General features: G+C 44.0%; 1 protein-coding gene across 8 annotated transcripts in view; it reads left to right on the top strand.

The window, feature by feature from the left end:
• The first annotated feature begins 248 nt into the window (after positions 1 to 248).
• Positions 249 to 20872, top strand: part of ANO6 (anoctamin 6) — a 187854-nt gene continuing 167230 nt past the window's right edge. The window contains exon 1 of one of the 8 annotated variants that reach the window (XM_023643422.2): positions 249 to 1233. In XM_023643422.2, the coding sequence (XP_023499190.1) occupies positions 1161 to 1233 (73 nt within the window). In that variant the 5' untranslated portion in view covers positions 249 to 1160. The other 7 variants (XM_023643421.2, XM_070271287.1, XM_070271286.1 and 4 more) reach the window with 7 other exon arrangements.

Below are 20872 nucleotides of genomic sequence, written 5' to 3' on the forward strand. Positions count from 1 at the left end.
CTTCGAAAAAAGTTCTGCAGACACACAATCCCAGGAACCTGCAGTTTAAACTACCCCGTGTTTTCAAAGTAGAAATCCCTTTGTATCTGCCCTACTGCTCCTTTTGGTCTCCAGGAATGCATTCTTTTACTCTCTGGGTTAATTTTGTTTCACTGCTTTGTTTGTTTCCTCTGGTCACTATAGTACTTTTCACGCTGCTTTAAAATAGAGCTTACGCCTAACCAGAGCGGCGGTCTTTGGTTCCTTTCGCTTTGCTGACACAGAGGACTGTTTCCATCGCCCACGTGAGCTGCTTCCCTCAGCGATCATCTTCCTTCCGACCACTCCCTGTGCGTGCTCACGCGGGTGGGGCCAGAGGGCGCTTGTCTCGCCTCCTAAACCTCACTTTATGTGGAAATCCTCCCGCCTTTGTAAACATATTTCTTAAGATCTCTCTGTTTTATCTTTGTCTTCTGCTGCTTATTTTCTACGAGTTTTGCCTCTTTTCTCTGTAATCTCACTGTCTCCCCCCCAGAATACACTTTCCCCCACTCTGGAGTCAGAGGAATTGATACTTTAAGGTCCTCCATTGGCTTCACGTCGCCTTTAACCACCGGTTCAGACGTGCTCGCTTTCAGTCTTCTTCATGGGAGCTGCAGCAGGATTTCCCCCTCCCCAGTAAGAGACGTCCAAGAACGCCAGCCTTGGCGTGTGTCCATACATGACCTTGGAAGAGAATGCTGCGTCGCCTGGGGACAACGTTTGGGGAACCCTGTCCACTCCCACGCTCGCGTGCTCCCGCCTCCCTCTTCTGCGAGTTCACCCGTGTGCAGAACGCGAACGCCAGCGACTCCCTCCGGTCTCCCGACTTCCTTCTGAGCGCCTCATAAAACCCAGGGAAGTTCAATCATTCCGCAGCCAGCCTCGGCTCGCTCACTGGGCATGCTCAGTGGCCAGGTCCGGCTCGAGTGGCGAGTGGTGGCCTTTGGGGCTGGGCTCGGCTAGGCTATCGCATCGGCTCGGCTTCCCGGAGCGCGGGCGGGACACAGCGGCCCGTGAGCCCGAGCGAGAGGCGGCCCGCGGTCCCCGGCCGGGCGCAGGGCCCCGCGAGAGCCGCGTCGTTCCGGAACCCGGGAGCCCCCAACTTCGCGCCAAGTTCAGAGCCGCCTTCGGGGGGAGCCATGCAAATGATGACCTGGGACGTCTTGCTAGAAATGGAGCCGGAGGAGGACGACGACGAGGATGGGGATATCGGTGAGCGAGGGGTCCGAGGCGGGAACAAGTGGGGCGACTGCTTGGGGGCGCTGCACTCTCCGCGGGGGCGCTTTGCGGGGACCGGCGGCGGCTGCGAGCGGCGCGCGGGGACCGGGAGAAGGACGGCGGCGCCGAGCTCCGTCCGCATTGCGGCCCCCGCGCGCTGCCGACCCGACCGCCTCCCGGCTCAGCCCCGGGCGGGCGGCGGGCCCCGGGGAGGCGCAGGGCGCGCATGGGCCTCCAGCTCAGGTTCTGGACGGGCGGGGACGCAGCCCCTGAACAGTCACGGTGGACCGGAGGATGCCTTCGCGCGCAGCAGTCTTGTCTCAGAAGCAACAACTTTTGGGGCATTTCCTCCGTCTGGAACTAGCGCTGGGGATTCCGGGGGCCCGCGAGCCCGTAGGCGGGGAGCGGCCCGGGTTTGCAGCGCAGGGGTGTGGCCCACCTGAATCGCCTTTAAGATGAAAGAGGTTGCCGGGCTCTGGGAGGGAGGGTTGGGGCTGGGTGGGGCGACCCGGGGAACGGATTTGTGGCCGCCGGGCGCGGGCGGGATCCTTTTTTCAGCCGCAGAGCTCGCGGGGGAAGTGCTCGGAAGAGGAAGCCCTGGATAGGGTAGGCTGCGGGGCGTTTCCTCCTCGGCCTGTGGGGCCCCTGGAGCTTGAGGGGAAAGCCTGGGGCGCCCGGTTTCTAGTTAGAGTTAACCATGCGTAGAAGTGGTAGACGGACTGTTGAGAGAGCTGTTAAAGCGCAAAAAAGCAAACAAAAGGGGTGGGAGGAGGAGAGGAAGAGGAATGGAGGAGGAAGAGGAGGAGGGGGGAGAAATATGAGGTCCCTAAAGAGAACTCTGTCGGGAAATGATGACATATTGGGTCCCTCCAGAAGACGGGCAATCGAATTACCATGCTGGTCTGTTCAGACTCAGACTCGGTTTCCTGGACGCCAAATCAGTTTTGAAACAACAGTTCTTCCTCATGTCCTAAAAACCTGTTCTCTAATAACTTTAAAGTAACTTAATTTTAGGAGTTAGCTGTGGTTTTTCTTCCTTTCAGTCTTTAGGCACTGTTCATTTTTAAATTTTCTGTTTTTCCAGTTTTATTGAGATATAGTTGACATAGAACACTATGTAAGTTTAAGGTGTACAACCTGTTGGTTTGATACACTTGTAAATATATTGCAAGATGATTACCACCTTAGCGTTGGCTAACACCTTCATCGCCTCACCTAGTCACCATTTCTTTTTTTGTGGTGAGACTGTTTAAGATGTACTCTCTTAGCAACTTTCAAGCATGTGATACAGTATTATTAACCATAATCGCCGTGCTGTACGTTAAATCCGCAGAACTCTTTTGTCTTATGACTGGAAATTTGTACCTTTTGACTAATATCGCCCCATCCCCCTCCCCCATTCTACCGGTTCTGTGAGTTCAGCTTTTTTAGATTTCACGTCTACGTGGTATCATACGGTATTTGTCTTTCTCTGTCTCATTTATTTCACTTAGCGTCATGCCCTCAAGGTTCATCCATGTTGTCTCAAATGTCAGAATTGCCTTCTTTCTCTGGCTGAATAATATTCTATGGTGTATATATACCGCATTCTCTTGATTCATTCCTCCGTAGATGGACCCTTAAGTAGTTTTCCTATCTTGCCTATAGTAGGCACTGCTCATTTAAATCCAAAGAATGGATAACTTCCTTGTTGACCAGGGACGAATTGAATAGAGGGGATGATACTCCATGGTTTAGCTTTACCCTTCATTCATTTGAGAACAGTTTATTAGTTTTCCTTCCTATGGAGGGAGCAAATAGTGGTAGTCTTTTTTTTATAGGAGAGAAAACCGAAGCTCCCAGGTTCCTCTCCCTAGCTTCTCAGAGAGCTAATTAAGATTCACACCCAGGTTTCCTGTCTTGCTAGACCTGTGGAGATGAGCGCATTTTCCACCTGGTCCCTCCGGCTATCGGCTAATGTATAATACTACTATTTAGCAGGCTTTAGTAGTAAATTATGATTACATATAAATATAAATCATAGGGGCAAACTTAAAAAAGTTGTAATAAAATTAGCACTGTCTGTTTCATGGGAAAATACTCTTGTCTGTTATAGTAAGGTGTCACTGTTTATACTGAGAATTGTAAATAAATGAGGGTTAAAAACTCGAATGGACATTGAAGTAAGCAAGAGGTCTGAGCTTTTTATTTTTCCACTGTGCCAACAATAGATCTCAATTTAGAAAGAAAACTAACTTGGTGTAGTCTGTGTTTACCTGATGAGGCATCAGAAAATTCATTCTAAGTGTGTGGCAATAGGCTCTTATTTTTTATTTAAGAATTTTTTTTGCTGAGTAAGATTAGCCCTGAGCTAACATCTGTTGCCAATCTTCCTCCTTTTTTATTTGAGGAAGATTCTCCCTGAGCTAAAATCTGTGCCAGTCTTCCTCTACTTTTTTTAATACGTGGGTTGCACCACAGGATGGCTGACAAATGGTCTAGGAACCTGGACTGCTGAAGCAGAGTGCGCCCAACTTAACCTCTAGGCCACGGAGCTGGCTCCAATAGGCTCTTAGTTTTAATTACAGATGTAATTTAAGCTGGTTCTATCAACTCAAGCAGTGTTGATATACTTAAGAAAAAGGTAAATATCTCTACCCCTTGTTCTCCCCACCCTGCAAGGGCTACTGATATTAATACTTTAGTGTATACAGGGGCCAATTCAGCGTATTTTATGTCAGGCATATCATTTAACAGGTCTCAGCAACTTTTGGTTGTTATACAAACTTAATGTGGGTTGCAGTGATTTTATATCGAGAGAAAATGTTTACCACATCAGTGGGGAGTTTATGTCATGGTAAAATAATAAGTCTTTTAAAAGATTACCGGAAGTAGGCTGATGGTAAACAGGCTTTTACAAAATAATTTCCAACTGTGGGAGAGGAGACTCTGGTGAAATGATGTTATAATTTTAACCTCTGCTCTAGTTTTGTAATGTAGGGCTGTGTTAAAGCTGTTGACTAACATTTCTCCTCGTACTTGATTATCGCTACTAATAGTTGTATAATCATTTAAAAGCCATGCAGGTACTGACGATTTCTATGAAATCCCTTTTTGAATTTATAATTCAGAGCAGGGAGTTATTTAGACACAAGCTCCTGGGTAAAACATCTGACATTAGCATTAGCTAATTTGCAAGAGACAAAAGGAAAATAAACTTTTTAAACTAGATGTGGTCCCTGGCTACGTCTAGAGATGTTTCGCATTCATATATGGAAGTGTGCCCTCTAGTCTACTGGGATTGAGGGCCTTATTTAGCAGAGCGTTTCTGCTGACTTTTGAAGCACTGTTTAGTGATTAAGTCTCAGGGTTGCCTCCTTTTTTGGGATGCACTGATCTAGAGAATCAAAGATGGCAAATCTCACCATGGGCGTCTTTTCTGCATTTGCCTAATGCATGGTCACCAGAAATTGTGCTCAAAAGCTTACTAATGAAGCAACCTGTAAGCATGAGAGCATTTTTGCAAAAGGCCGCTTACTTTCTAAATCAGCGCCAACAACCGACCACAGGTGTTACATCCAGGCAGGAAATACTTGGCTTGTGGCCTTTTTTGCAGCCGGGTGGGTGGAGATCCCTGGGTTTGGAGGCACTGGGGAGGCAGGTTCTGTGTGCTGAAGAGGAGCGCTGGCTGCTCTGCTTCCATGGGGAACGTTCCCCCCCCCCCAATTAATCAGTGAATTGACTTCATCTCTTCCTGTTGATGTAGAAAGTGATAGGAATATTTTTTGCAGCCCAATGTAGAAATTATATTTCGTCTGCTGTTTTGTTTCTTACATTGCTATGGTTCAAACTCTGCTGAGGGAGGAAAAATAGTCTCATAAAAGAAGGAAATTATCAGGAACTAGTCAGACACTAGCCAGCCCTGGTGGTCTAGTGGTTAAGATTCAGGGCTCTCAACTGCGGCGGCCCAGGTTCATTTCCTGGTCAGGGAACCATACCACCTGTCTGTCAGTTGTCATACTCTGGTGGCTGTATGTTGCTGTGATGCTGAGAACTTTGTCACCAGTATTTCAAATACCAGCAGGGTCACCCGTGGTGGACAGGTTTCAGCAGAGCTTCCAGACTAAGACAGACTAGGAAGAAGGACCTGGCCACCCACTTCCGGGGGAAAAATTTGGCCATGGAAACCCTGTGAATAGCAGCGGAGCATTGTCTGACCCAGTGCCAGGAGGTGAGAGGATGGCACGGAAAGACTGGACATGGTTCTCTCCTGCTCTGCACAGGGTAGCTGGCAGTCAGAATCAACTCGTTGGCACTGACAGCAAGTCAGATAGTTCAGGCAAAAAGTTCTTTGTGTAGATGCTTGGTTGCTGTGGATTTCCGGTCTGTCTGTGCTAGAGCTTACTCTGATCCCCACAGCTCAGAGTAGGTCTGAGCTTATGAAAGAGGCAGCATCTATCTATAAGGTCTCAGAGACCGATTGATTCCAGTCAGCAAGAGGAGCCGGGGATGACACTTGGACTGGAGGTGAATGATTGGGTGGAAAGTGGCAGCAGGAGAGGAGAATTTCTGTTGTTCCAACAAGTCCTGCAGCTTTCTCCCCTGCTTTCATTCCCCTTCTGGTAACATCCAGACTCACCTCCTCTCGTTCTCAGTAGCTCCCCCTTCTAAGCCCCTCACCAACTCAGAAACCTATTATGGTCCTCCTAGCTCAAGTGCCCACCAACGAATTCTCACACCCCTTATTTTTCTGTTCTATACAATTAGCATCCACCTTGTATTTTGTCTTGATTGTTCATTAATTTTGCATTAATTATCCCCGCAACTAGAGTGTAAATTTCATGAGGACTGGGACTCTGTCATTTGGATCTTTGAGAGATCATGCAAAACATCCCAGATGTTGTAGACATTCCAGTGCTATATTTAAAAAAAAATTCTCTCTTCCTCACCCTCTAAAACATAAGCTCCCTGAAGGCTGGTGTCTTGTGTGCTTTGTGTTCTAAGCTATGCCCCTGGTGCCTAGAATGGTGCTTAATAGTCCATAGATGCCAGGCAAGTCATTGTTGAAAGAATGAATAAATGAATTACTCTTTTGAAATAATTTGCTTAACAGAGTGGTTAGTGGTGTATGGCCCTAGCAGAATTCTCTTCTATTGCACTTTGAGATACCCTCAGTCAGCTGTTATAAAAATGGTGATTGTGCAGGAGCTGGCCCAGTGGTGTAGTGGTTAAGTTTGCACGCTATGCTTTGGTGGCCTGGGGTTTGCAGGTTTGGATCCCAGGTGCAGACTTAGCACCGCTCATCAAGCCACACTGGTGGCATCCCACATAAAATAGAGGAAGATTGGCACAGATGTTAGCCCAGTGACAATCTTCCTCAAGCAAAAAGAGGACGATTGGCAACAGATGTTAGCTCAGTGACAATCTTCCTCACCAAAAAAAAAAAAAAGTTGATTGTGCGTACTCTGCTAGATTCCAGGGTCCCTGACCTCCAGTACCTCACTATCTAGGAAGTAGGCAGATATGTGAGTAGGTAATTGCAGTAATCTGTGAAATGTTGTAATCAAGATATATACCAGGGTGTGTGGTGGTTTCAAGGAGAAAGCATGTAACCTTGCTTAGGGGAATCCAGGAGGGCTCTACAGTGGCAGCCCTGGAAGGGATGAAAAGATAGGTGAGGGGATGGGGCTAGGACAGTGGAGTGTCCTGAGCATTCCTAAATGTACCATAATTTCTCAAAAAATAAACCTTGATGTTGCTCTTGCCTTATTCGCTATGGGGGGTGTGTGTGTGTGAATATATGTGTATTCATTCTATACTAGGGGTATGGGGTGTGGCAGCTAAAAAAACAAGGCAAATTATCCTCAAAATCTTTCCCTTTGAGCATAGTCAGTCTTGCCCTTTTTCATAAAGCTTTTGTTATTTTCGGTTTCAAATCCATAATCACAGTTTTTCTCCCATTTTATAACTCTCAAGTCAAATAATTGCTTTCCAAAAGGTTCTCCAGTCTCCTCTTAGAATTCCCATTGTTCTTTGGATCTGACACAAACACGGTTCTAAAAGAGATCCACACACACTATTTTCTTTTTTTCTGAAGGGGTTACAGCAGTCACATATTTTGATTGCTGAACGTTTCTTTCTTTTTCCTTCTAGAAGTCGAAATTTAGGCCAAAAGTTCCTGCAGAAGTTTCCGTCAGAAATACTATTTAAATTCTGACTTTCTTGAGGAGAGATTATAATGTATCAAGAATCCCACGAGCTAGCTTTAAGTTGAAGGATGGTCTTGAACTCTCAAAGTGGCATTTATAGCAGGTTAGATTTAAATGATGATATTTTAATAAAAGTTTCCACTCTAGCTAATATTTTAGGTTTTCTTCTGTCATCATACTTATCAGTTTGCATTTTGTATTCTAGCTGATTCACTACTGCTTTATAAAAAGTTTGTGGTCTTGGAGGGAGAGGCAATATCTTATTCACCTTTGTAGCCCCAGCATGTGTATCATAAGGCTTTTCACATGGTAGAGACTCAAGAAACATTTGTTCAGGGACTGTTTTTTAGATTGTAATGGAAGCCTTGAATGCCATAAGATTTATGTTGCTTGATCTGCTTTTAATATAATGGATTTAGGGCTGCGTCTGTGCAAAAAATCACTAGTTGTAGAACTGAAAAGTATCATTTCCAATTACCTTCAACCAAGGAAATGTACTTCTTGACTGATTGGTAACTCACATGTAAGGATAGAGAGTGTGAGAAGTGAACACAATCAAGTGATTGTCTTAAGTCGTTATTGTTGTTGTTATTAATATTATTGCTTTTCCTTTGGTTTTGACTTGCCTTTTAATACTGCAACTCAAATTAATTAGCATCCATCCCAAGAAGCAGTGAGTTTAAAGAATACTAGATGCAAATGTCAACAATAGCATGTTTTGGACGTGTACCAACGAGCAGTTCAAATGCTATTCAGCCAAAACATCAAACAGAACGTTTGCATAGAAGACAAGTTGAGGGGTAATGGGCAATTTTCTCTGCCTGTAGTATCTATTACTACCCTGGCTACATGTCTGAATACTAATCGAAAGAACTTGCTGCAATAAGTTATTCCGCAGCCAAAAATACAAATGAAAGAAAATATATTCTTTTGTGAAGTCCAGATGTTGCTTTTATATTTAATGCTTTCGGTCTAGGACACTGCAACTCGACTATATCCCACGCTATTTTAAAGTACAAATACTTGAAATTGGACAAAAAAGGATATTGGTCTTTAAAATTCTCTTTTCTATAATTTTTATTTTAACTTTGGCAGAACTTTAGTCATAGGCCAAAGTCATGTAAATAGATGTTCTTTCACAAATTGTAATTATGCAAATTATAGGCTTGTTTATAAAGCTTGTTTTATATCAACTAAGATTGTGTTTACATAATTGAATTTTTTTATGATTTCTCCAGACATTCTTTCTGGATGTTTGAAATATAATTTTTGGCTTTGCAGTGACAAAATGTTGGCTAACTTGTGGTATCACAAAGACACAACATTAAGCATGTTTTTCTTTTTCCTGATTTGTGTTAATTTTTTTTTTTGGTAAGAAAGATTCTCCCTGAGCTAACAACTGCTGCCAATCTTCCTCTTTTTGCTTGAGGAAGATTCGCCCTGAGCTAACATCTGTGCCACTCTTCCTCTATTTTGTGAGTCTCTGCCTCAGCATGGCCGCTGACGACTGGTTGTAGGTCTGTGCCTGGGAACCAAACCTGGGCCGCTGAAGCGGAGCACACCAACTTAACCACTAGGCCACAGGGCGGGCCCCTGTGCTAAGTTTTTACGAAAAATTATTCCCCGCTAAATTCTAAACAAAAATGCACCCTCCCTACGTATAAAACTCAATCAGACCCTTAACATTGTTTTGTTATCATTTATATTATGATTTGAAACAGTTGCCTTCATTTGTTGTATCAAGTTCTTCTACTTGTGTCTTCTATTCCTTATTAAACAAGCCCTGAATGCTTAATTTGTATAAAACATAAGATACTCTTTCTGAAAAAAGAAAAACCAACCAACAAAACTCACCATTGTTTCTAAGTGAGACAAATAGTAAAGGAAACCGAATACCTTCACTGATCTTAGATACTACTTAGGAAAAGTAGAAGATTTTAAAGAGAGAACTTCTTGGTTTCTTTGGGGTCAGTTCATCCCTAAAGAGGACAGGGGAAAAAATGTTAAAAGAAGAAGGAGCCGGTGAAGGCTGTGTTGGTGCAGAGTGGTCAAGAGCCAGGAAGAAAGACTTACAGTCAGAAGACCTGAGTTTGTGGTTGGCTTTGTCACCTAGAATCTATCACCTGAGGCAAGTTTCTAGGCTCCTCTGAGCCTGTTTCTTCAGCCCTGTGGGGTAGCTGAGAGAATGCAAGGTGGTATGTACAGTGCTGGGTGGGGCCTTTCACTCACAGTCCACAAGTGGCAGTTGCATCACCATCCTCATGCGTCCTTTTCACCATCCTGATGCGTTCTTTTATTTGAAAGCAGTCATGGGAACTGCTGCTCTTAACCTCAGCCGTCTCTAAGTGCTTTCCCCTCCAACATTGCTGTCAGTCTGCTGTTGCTCTGTGTCACATTATGGGTGCAGGAACTGCCCACTAAATGTCAGGTTAAGGATGATCAAGACAGTGGCTGTGCTGCAGACACATGTATTTAAAGATAAAGGAGTTGCAGAATAGCGTGCGGTTTCTGCACAGAGGTAATTATTGTGTGTGTTTTTCCTATAATCGCACAGATCTTCAGATAGACTGACAATGCTCTCCAAATTCTAGGAAACTTATTTCAGGGGGAATCTCTTACAGGGAATCTTAGCAGAAGGTCCTGGGGGCTGACACTTAGCAGGCTCCCAATAAACGGCTCATAAATGTGGGGATTGGATTTCCATTGGTAGGCCTGTGGCTCATCCCATTCTTCCAATTTCTGTCAGACAGTTCTAACCATAGTATGTGTGCTCCCGTGTGTTACCATACAATTGTGTACACAACAGGTGAGGCAGGAGACATGTAAGTAAGAAATGGATAGCTTTTATTACAAATTGAGCCTTTAGAATATCATGGGAGAATGGGGGAGAGAAAGAGTAATGATGAGATTCTCCATGGTGAGGATTCTCCATGATTCCATTGTTACTGCTGAAATGTGGGAACATGGAGGATCGTCCAGAGAGTTAGGTGTTCAGCGGAGGGAGGGCAGTCAGGCAGCCTGTGAGGGGAGCACTCGCTGACCTGATGTTAACCTATTTGACTTGCGCATTCTTCCCACCACTCGCTTCCTGGTTTTTAACCATTGTGTATGCAGACAGTCAGTTTCGGTCCCTTATTCTCTGAATTGGAGATTATGGTGAGAGAGGATCTTCTCAGCCATCTTGTTAACCTGCACAACCAAACCCCACTCTCAGGGGGCTATGGAGATGCCTTGGGAATTTACATCCACTTGGATGTGGAGGGGAAGAGGAGACCCTAGGCCCTTTGTTCCCCTCTCTGAGGGGATCCCAAACCCTGGATAAGTGTAGGTGTTAGGGATCAGTCAGGTGAAAGTGATCTTTTCTTAAGGTTTGGATTTGCAGGTAAAAACCGGAATTTGATTAGTGGTACTTATACTGGAGATTAAAAGAAAATGATGACTCATCCCTGTGTTGAAAGATGATTTCCACCATCTGTTGTAGATGGTCTCCCCTTGGCCAAGGATGTGGATTGGCATCCTGCTGTCCAGCGGCTGTCTATGGTGAGGAAGACATGGGCCTCTCTGCTGGCCTGTGGTCCTTTTTATTTATCCACGTCCACTCCTTTTCCTGCTCTGCAGCTGCCCATCATCCTTCTCAGAGTCCTTTGTCCTAACTCTGACTCAGTCCTTTCATCAGACACTTAGCCTGGTTCTGCACAGAGAGAGCACTCTACTTAAACCTGAGTTTTAGACAGATCTGAGTTCAAATTCTAGCTCAGACATCCACCAGCTGTGTGATCTTGAGTCATTAATGTACCTCTCCCCTTACGTAAAAGCCGATATTAGAACCTACTTCTGAGGTGATTGTAACAAAAATGGTATAATTAGAAAAACCTTACTTTTCAGGGTTGTGGTGTCTGATACACTAAAAGCTTTCCATGGTCATGAGCTAAAGTTGTTAATATTATAGGTAGCTGTTTTTACCTATGTCTTAACCCAGATTGACCCCTTTCATTTTTTATTAGAGATTTCGCCTTTCTCCCAGGGCTGTACCTTCCGTTTATACAGCTCATTGTCACTTTTTGTTTTTTTTTCATTAAACTGTGAGCATCTTGAGAACTGTCGTGTCAGTGAGCAGCATAGTGCCTGACACATAGTAGGTGATCAGTAAATTCTTTTTGCGTGAATGAGTAAATGAATGAGAGAGATTATTGCAGAGCCTTGTGGCATGATTAGATTGATAGGGTCTTGGATATAGATCAGCTCTTGGGCAGGTTCTTATAACTTTGGAGCCCTAGTTTCTATATCAGAAAAATGTAGTAGCGATAATAATACAGAAGGGGTAGCAATAATTTACAGATTCGTTATAAGGCTTAATATATTAATATATACAAAGTATGAGGGACAGTTCCTGGCCTGTAGTAGACCAGTAAATAATAGTTGCAGTCATTGTAAAACAACTAACGGGGCCGGCCCGGTGGCGCAGTGGTTAAGTGCGTATGTGCCGCTTCTCGGCGGCCAGGGGTTCGCCGGTTCGGATCCCAGGTGCGGACATGGCACCGCTTGGCAAAAGCTGTGCTGTGGTAGGCGTCCCACATATAAAGTAGGGGAAGATGGGCACGGATGTTAGCTCAGGGCCAGTCTTCCTCAACAAAAAGAGGAGGATTGGCAGTAGTTAGCTCAGGGCTAATCTTCCTCAAACAAACAAACAACTAAAAATGAAATATAAGTGACTGAGGTAGCCTAAATTGGATTTTCCAGTAGATGCATTTCACAATAGAATTCTATCATTGTTTGAATATATATATATAATTTTAGTAAGAAAGGTAAGAGAATATAGTGTAAAGATTCGTAGTGAGATAATAAGTGACAGTTGCTAGCCTTTACACTGAAGAAAATGTGTAAGAAATAAAAGCATTTTTTTTTTTAAAGATCGGCACCTGAGCTAACATCTGTTACCAATCTATTTTTTTTTTTTCCCTTCTTTTCCCCAAAGCCCCCCAGTGCGTAGTTGTATATTCTAGTTGCAAATCTGGTTCTGCTATGTGGGATGCCACCTCAGCGTGGCCTGATGAGTGGTGCTAGGTCCCCACCCTGGATCTGAATCAGTGAAAACCTGGGCTGCTGAAGCAGTGTGCGTGAACTTAACCACTAGACCGTGGGGCCGGCCCCCAAAGTATTTGTTAATCTAGGAAATTTAAGATTTTAAAGTATCTTGTATGAAGGTCTAGAGAGTAGTGTTCTTGATATTGATCATGTGAACTTTTAATAAAAGTATATTTGTAGTTATCAGTTGAGTGGTCAGTTATTTTAAATGGAAAAACTCTAAAATGTTTAATTTGCCCATGAGGCTAAAATCTCTGTTCCTTGAGTGTTACTGAATGGTTTGAGGTCAAATAAACCTGTTAAAAGAGATGACTGTGGTACAGAGCAAAACGATAAAAGTGAAGATAGGAACACACAAAGAAACCGTTCCCCTGAGCTTCTGGATTGTTTTGAATTTCGTGATATGAAAAATGAAACTAATCTCTATCTAGTTTACAGAACAGATAAGTGAAATGATGTTTTTCATTTTGTATATTAGGAGTTGGGGAACGATGCAGCCGGTATCCAATATTTAGAACTGAAACGCTGCCAGGCCCCCTTCAGCAGCATCAGACCTAAGAAAAGTCAGACATTCCATTCCATTTGGGTAGATGAGAGCAAAATGAAAGAAGGCTGGTTTCATCCCCAAATAAGGTAGAGGTTAAGATTATTTGCTTTCTACTTAAGCCTTTCATAGAAGTGACTTTTCAGTAAAAGCCAAAATTCCATCCTTCAGTTACTGCACTTGGAATTCCTGTTCTTGCTGCCTGTCCACTGGGGTTCGACCTATACTCCATGCAGAAGATTGCCAGACTGTCTCATATTTCCTGCCTCCATTTAAATTTAAATAGCATTTAGAACTCACTGGGTATATGCTTCTATAACGGGCATATCACAGCGTACAAATCACAGAGGAGACGTGAACATTTCCACACAGGCCTTGTCATCCGCTCCAAGGGTAAGCAACCCAGCGAACGACTTTTGAGCAATGGGGTAATCATGGTTTTCCTGAGCATTACGGTTGCCTAAACTGTGGCTAGTGGCTTGTTTTATACTCTGAAGTACTTATTTTGAAGAGTTCAGTCACAGTCTCAACTAACTTATTTGGGGGAAAAAAAAATCCCTTTGAAAGCAGACCGTGGAATTTGCCGGCAATGGCCTTCATGAATTAGTTCTATTGCTGTTTTAAAAAGTCATGTGCATAGAGATTTCGTTTCGCTCAGAGCACTGGATTGATCTTGTCTCACAGACTATTAATTCAGTAAATATTTTCTGAAGACGTCCTATGGGTCATGTGCTATTCAAGGTCTGAGGATACAGCACCAGATAGAAACGAACTTGTCCTCATGTTACTGGCACATAGGTTCTTGTTGTCCCCTAGGATGGAAATCAAGAGAGACAACAAACGGGAGTAGAAAAGTAAAAGTTTATTAGCTTGTGCACAGGAGAGGCACAAGGGAGCAGGTCTGGAAAGGAAAGGGGCAGGTGACCGGCTCCTTAGGGAACAGGATTGTGGGGCTTTTATTAGGCAAAGGCTGGGGAGGAGGGCCTTGTCAGGGCATGTAGAGGTGGGGTTGTGCTTGCGCCTGTGCTGGCACATAGCATGCTAGTACGTACGATGCATGTATCAGTAGCATGCTAGCTCTCCACCCCTGCGTGTGATTTTTACTATGCTGATGGGGCTAGGGCCACCTTCAGTGGACTCCTGGGTGCTAGGGCGCATGCGTACGCCCAGGAATGTCCAGAGGCTGTGGCATGTGGATCTTGGTGGTCTCTGTCTGATTCTCCTAGCTTGCCCGTTGCTTAGGGGCCTTATCTTGTTAGGCCAGGGGCCTTGCAGATGGCCCTGTCTTGTTAAACTGGTTCCTGTCTCACTCAGTGGAGCTTACATTCTAATAAGCGATAAAATAGAAACCAAAAACGCGTGCAGAAATACATTCATTTATCTAATGTCTGTTCAGCACCTTCTGTGCTGGGCATTGTGCTCAGCACTAGAAATTCCTCAGTACCCAAGGCAGAGATAGCTCTGCCCTCAACAAGTAGGCAGACTGGCAGGGAAGACAAACCTGCCAACAAATTACCAGCAATTTATATTTAAAGATTGTGAGAAAAGAGACTGAGCCAGGATAGCACAGCTGAGAACAGAACTTGAGTGTATCCACAGCCAGTTCAAGGGGACGGCCCTCACTGGGGGATGGCTGACAAGTGCAGCTCTTATTTTCATAATTCTGAAAATAATGTGGCCTTAGACCATAAGCTTTAAAAAGCGAGTCTGGGAGAAGGCTCAAGATATGTATGTTAGAGGGGCTGGCCCCGTGGCCGAGCGGTTAAGTTTGTGCGCTCCGCTGCAGGCGGCCCAGTGTTTCGTTGGTTCGAATCCTGGGCGCGGACATGACACTGCTCATCAAACCACGCTGAGGCAGCATCCCACGTGCCACAACTAGAAGGACCCACAACAAAGAATATACAACTATGTACCGGGGGGCTTTGGGGAGAAAAAGGAAAAAATAAAATCTTAAAAAAAAAAAAAAAAAAAAAGATATGTATGTTAGATTACCATGTAAAACACCACAAATGTTTTCAGGCTCCCAATTCCAGTTGTACTGGGCGAATCCTCCAGGTGGAAGCTTTGTTTATACTGATTTCTATAGCTGTTCATGCACCTTGCGAAGGTGAGCAAGTAGCATTGTTGTTGTATGGTCTTATGCCCCTTTATTCCTGGGGAGGTTGGCTGAAATATTAGTGCTGGGTTGGAAAGCAACAAAAGTTGACAGGTACTCCCAGTTCCCTTATTCTTCCTTTGTAGCTCAATTTAGCATAATCTTCTCCCTAAATGAAGTTAAAGGAACTGAGAGGTTAGGTCTAAGCAATTCTGTAGCTTTCCTGAGTTGACAAAGGAAGAGAAAAAAGAGATGCAGCGGGTCCATCTGTTTGCCGCACTCCACCTTTTCCTCTCCTGACTAGAAAGGGGTGGGGAGCTAGCAAAGAGGCCCTTTCCTGAATTCTCGGCCAGGACCGGGTTCTCTCATCTTCCTGCCCTGAATGGTGGCAGGGTGTGACTCATTCCTGTCCGGAAGTGACTGACTTTGGCTCGGAGTCATCACCAGGTCCCTGAAGGCTGAATCAGAATTTGACTGAGGGTGGAAAAGCCCCACCGGGACACTGATGTGCTCCCTCGAGGTTTTTCCCCTTGAGAAATCCTAGTACTAGAGAATCGCTCTGTAGAATTCTTTTCCTGTGAATACCCAAAGTACCCTGGTAATAGGGTAAGATGATGCAAATTATAACTTGTTTTGTTTTCACTGGATAAGGCAGAAAGAAATGGATGCAAATTCTGTTTTCATTTGCTATGCAAAAATCTGGTTACTTCCTCTGTCAGGATCTTTCGTACATGACTGAAATCTAGCAGATAATATGACTATATTATTAAGAGTATTGTTATATCCACTGCATCTAATCCCTTCCAGATTGGGACTGTTTTCTTCATAAGTGCCATTGAGATTAAGCGTGAGAGATCCTACCATTAACCCTTTGCAATGCTTTTATCTGTTGTTTGAGCATAGTGATGTTTATTTAGTCCAGTGGTATTTTTTAACATTTAAAAGACGTATTTTACATACAGTAAAATGCACAGTTAACTGTTCAGTTTGGTAAGTTTTGACGGTTGTAGCACTACCACCCAAAACAAGATAAGGACATTTCCATCATCCTTTCAAGTCAGGCCTCTCCCCCTAATCCAGGCGAACACTTAATGACTTCTACGACCATAACTCGGTTTCTCCTGTTCTGGAAGTTCATATAAATGGAATCATATAGGATGCAATCTTTTCTGTGTCTGGCTTCTTTCACTTAGCATAATATTTTTAGAAATTCCATTCATGTTATTGTGGGTATCAGTAGTTGTCCAGTATATTTTAACTATAAGAATATCTGGAAAAATATTTTGAATTAAATCTTGAAGTTTTACATCTCTGAGAAGGAGCAAACTAACAATACTTAACCTTTTAATTCTGTTTTTTACTTTAAAGTATTTTCTGGTCTTGGTTATTTTTGTAATCCCTTTCGCAGCTCACACAATGCCTTGCCTATAGTAAGAATTTAGCAGATATTAAGTTGGAATATGTGAGGAAAGTGAACGCACATCTCATTTGATAGAAATTCAAGTTTTAATTGTGCTGCTGTGACTGTGAAACCAAACTGCACATTCCTTCTGGGCGTTGGTCGACTGACGGTTTCCCAGAGGAGTGTCGTTCGCGTCCAGAGTGGACTGTTTATGGATGCCTTCCTTCAGGGTAAACAGTTCAAGTGTAATAATTCATTTTTCCAAAAGGTCACCTCTTATTGATGTTTTTTACTGGTAAAAATATTCTAAACAGATATTATTAGCCTCAGGTGGTAACCGAAGAGCTCTGAGAATAGAAAAGGAAAAGTTGACCTATCCAAAATGAAGGCGTGCCTCAATGTTGGTGTGAGATATTAGATGCAAAATATTTGTTCAAGCACATGTGTTCCAAGTTCCCAGAGAAGTTATTGACGCTGACGTTGGTTTCCCTTAGGGATGACTCATGATTTCTTGAGTCTGGTTTCCACTGTTAGTCATCCTCACTGCTAGGTTAAAGCAGGCCTTGGATTCCAGCCTTTACAGACCCCTGTCCCCACCCCCGTGATTCCTACCTCCTGACTCAGTTGCACCAAGGGCTCTGGAACCAATTCTGATTCCAGCCATGAAGCATTTTAAAATTCAGCATTTAGTATCAGTCCAGCATTAACCTTGTGTTTCAGTTTTGACGATTTGACTTTTTTTTTTGAGGAAGAGTAGCCCTGAGCTAACAGCTGCTGCCAGTCCTCCTTTTTTTTTTTTTTTTTGGCCCTGAGCTAACATCCATGCCCATCTTCCTTTACTTTTGTATGTGGGACGCCTGCCACAGCATGGCTTGATAAGCAGTGCAGAGGTCCGCACCTGGGATCCGAACCAGCAAACCCCGGGCCACTGAAGCAGAGCATACAAACTTCACTGCTGTGCCACCAGGCCAGCCCCTTGGCTTTCTTTTGCCTCAACTCTCTTCTCAGAAACATGCCTAGGACCCCAGTCTCTTTAGTTCTTCAGGTCCTGGCTTACTCTTGTCACTGTCTCCTGATTGCTCTCATGCCCTCGAAATCAAGCCCGTCCTCCCACTGTGTGGTGCTACCTGCCCCCTGCCTATTAGCAGACCCTGATGATCGCCTGCCTGCGTCCCCAGATTGAATAACAAGGGCTGTACCTCTGTTCCCTTCTTTAGCTGGTGTACCAGTGGTACCGCAAATCGTGGGCCCTACACTGTGGTCACTTCATTAGTCATGCCGTGCCGGCTGCTGTGAGTGGGGCTGTGAGTAAGAGTTGGCTACAGTTACCCGCAGTAGGAGATAGGAGACTTAGCTTCAGCCTGGCACCTAAGAAAGATCCAGTGTTTACTGGAATGTGGGAAAACCACCTCCTGGGCATAGCAGAAATCAGTGCCTGGCAGTAAACAGTTCTATTCAAAAGCAGTTCCCGATGCTGAGGAATGACCTAGTTGAGCAGCAGGATATCTGAGCAGAGCTAGCACTCAGCAAGGAGCGCTGATGGCTGTACGCCACCCCTCCCCATTCTTCATATGGAAAACAGGTATTTTCCTCAGTCTTGTGCATACAGCTTTCAGAAAAGTCTCCTACTCAAAAAGATGTGCTGGGAATCCAAAGAGTTGAGAACCACTCTTGGCTTGTTCCTTCCCTCCCTGATGCTTGTGGTGTTCCTGAACCAACGTGCCTGTTTGTCTCCGCGGTGCTGGGTCACCACATCCTCTCAGGTGGCTTCCTCCCGGCTGCCGCCCGCACTGGGTTTATTCCCTGGCACTTGACCCGCTGTGGAGGCAGGCCTCATTCCTCCCAGGCAGCCTCCAGAACCTCAGCCTGGATCTTTCCTGGGCCAGGCTGACCGTCTTTGGAAATGAAAGAGGCTGTATGTGAAGGGAAGAAGGATCTCGTCTGCCTTAGGTGAGGGAAATTAGCAGAGAATACACACGCTAAACTGTCCTATGTTGCAACGGAACCTGGAAGACGTCTGGTTCAAATTTTAATTAAAAACAGATAAATTCTGTGAATAGCTAAACTGTAAGGTTTATTGTCAGACTTCCGATAGCACTAGTGTGTATTGCCATTCGTTTTATTAAGCTTCGTGAGCTCTCACATGAGAAGTTCAAAATGGATTGGGAAAGGTTTCCGTCTGAATTTTTTATTTTGTACAATAAAGTTACTGTGTTTCACATGCTGCTGAAAAAAGTTGATTGTGACTCCTGACTTTTAATCGGCAACTAGAATTTTCTACATATAATACTTGTAAAATATTAATATACTTTACCTATGACTTATGCTGTATATCGTGTTAATTGTGACTTTATTTGTCCACACATATTGAGAGATTATTTGGATAATAATATAATTGTGATAAATTGCTTTGTAGTTATTTGAAGTCTAAATGAGTTTATCGTACATAGGAGTCCCCTTGGCCATGCATTCTGAACTGTTAAAAGCACCACTTTCTTAGTATTGTCTAGCCGTGGCAACCTGGAATAAAACATTTAATTGTTCTGCATATCTCTCTCCTGATATGTAGAGCTTTGATTGAATTTGCTTGCTTTTGGTCTTATGAGAGATGTTTATGGATAAATATTTTAGTGTCATTAATTACTGCAAATTAAATGGGAGAGATTCAGACGCAGTACAGATTGCCTTCTCATTTACAGCAAGTTACCTCCCAGAAATGTGCACTAGGGAGAAATACTTAAATCGAAGTTCATTTTCTCGTAGGAATAGTGTACAAAGGGAGATTGTACAAAGAGCCTTTTGTCCTGTATGTTATAGAAATAATTTACTAATGCTTTATTTAATCTAATATAAATGCTATGTAAGCCTTTCCCTGACGCGTAAATAATTGGCTGGAGAGGGAAATATGGTAATAATATAAACTCATATTTGATTTTGGATGACAGAATAGTAAAAGTTTCTGTTTATGTTCTTTGTGATTCCTGTCTTATTTTTATTGTAACCATTAGAAGGTGAGTGAATGAAAGCCTTCCCGGGTCGGTGGGATTCAGAATGGCTTTTTCAAGGAGAGTATCGTGGGGCCTGCCAGGTGGTTCAGTGGTTAAGTGCGCACATTCCGCTTCTGCAGGCCGGGGTTCGCCGGTTTGAATCCCGGGTGCAGACATGGCACTGCATGGCAAGCCATGCTGTGGCAGGCGTCCCACATATAAAGTAGAGGAAGATGGGCATGGATGTTAGCTCAGGGCCAGTCTTCCTTGGCAAAACGAGGAGAATTGGCAGCAGCTGTTAGCTCAGGGCTAATCTTCCTCAAGAAAAAAAGAGTATCTATGAGACCTCTTTGAGGAGACTTGTGGGAGTTTCAGGCATAGTGGATGACGATTTTGAGAAACTGCCCAGGAAGTGGCTGCATTTTTGTTTTGCCCGAGCACTGGTACTACATGGGTTCTTGAGGTCTGTAGATCTCCATAGGTGAGCTTGGGGTTGGGAGAGTTCTTTAATCCCCTAAACCACAGGGGAAATGGGTTTATTTGTGTATTTACAGGTCTCTGGCAAAGGGAATCCATAACTTTCATCAGATTCTTAAGGGCTCCTTGAACCCAAAGGACTGAATCGCCAGTTTAATAAAACTGCAGCAATTATGATACATAACTCAGGAGTTAAGGTTTGTCAGCTGCACAGGTCTGTAAAATTGTTAACCAACACTACTGCCTATTGAAACAGAAAATCTGTTTTCCTGTGCTGTCATCATCAGCTTCCACATGGACATTTCATAAGATCCACTTGCTTTAAAATGTGTGCACTACAGTGGATTCCCTTAGGTTGGGGAAAGATCAGAGAAGGCATAGAGAATGTTGTTGTTGTTCTTTATTTCTCGACTTTTGACTTCCTGGTTTTTTTGTTTTTTTTTTTTTTAATTTTTTCTTTTTCCTTTTTCTCCCCAAAGCCCCCCTGGTACATAGTTGTATATTCTTCGTTGTGGGTCCTTCTAGTTGTGGTATGTGGGACGCTGCCTCAGCGTGGTTTGATGAGCAGTGCCATGTCCACGCCCAGGATTCGAACCAACGAAACACTGGGCCGCCTGCAGTGGAGCGCGTGAACTTAACCACTCGGCCACGGGGCCAGCCCCTGACTTCCTGTTTTAATTAGGAATCTTTGGTTATAGGGAACAGAAAGCCAAATCAATGGCCTGGATAATAATGGGCATTTATTAGTGCAATAACAGAAACGTTGAGAGGTAGGTTTGTCTTGTAGCTAAGAGGCAGTGGTGGTTTCCCCCTTGTGAATCCCTTTTCACCACAGCATCCACAGGAAGAACAAGT

This window comes from Equus caballus, chromosome 6, assembly GCF_041296265.1.
Source record: "Equus caballus isolate H_3958 breed thoroughbred chromosome 6, TB-T2T, whole genome shotgun sequence".
Lineage (NCBI taxonomy): Eukaryota > Metazoa > Chordata > Mammalia > Perissodactyla > Equidae > Equus > Equus caballus.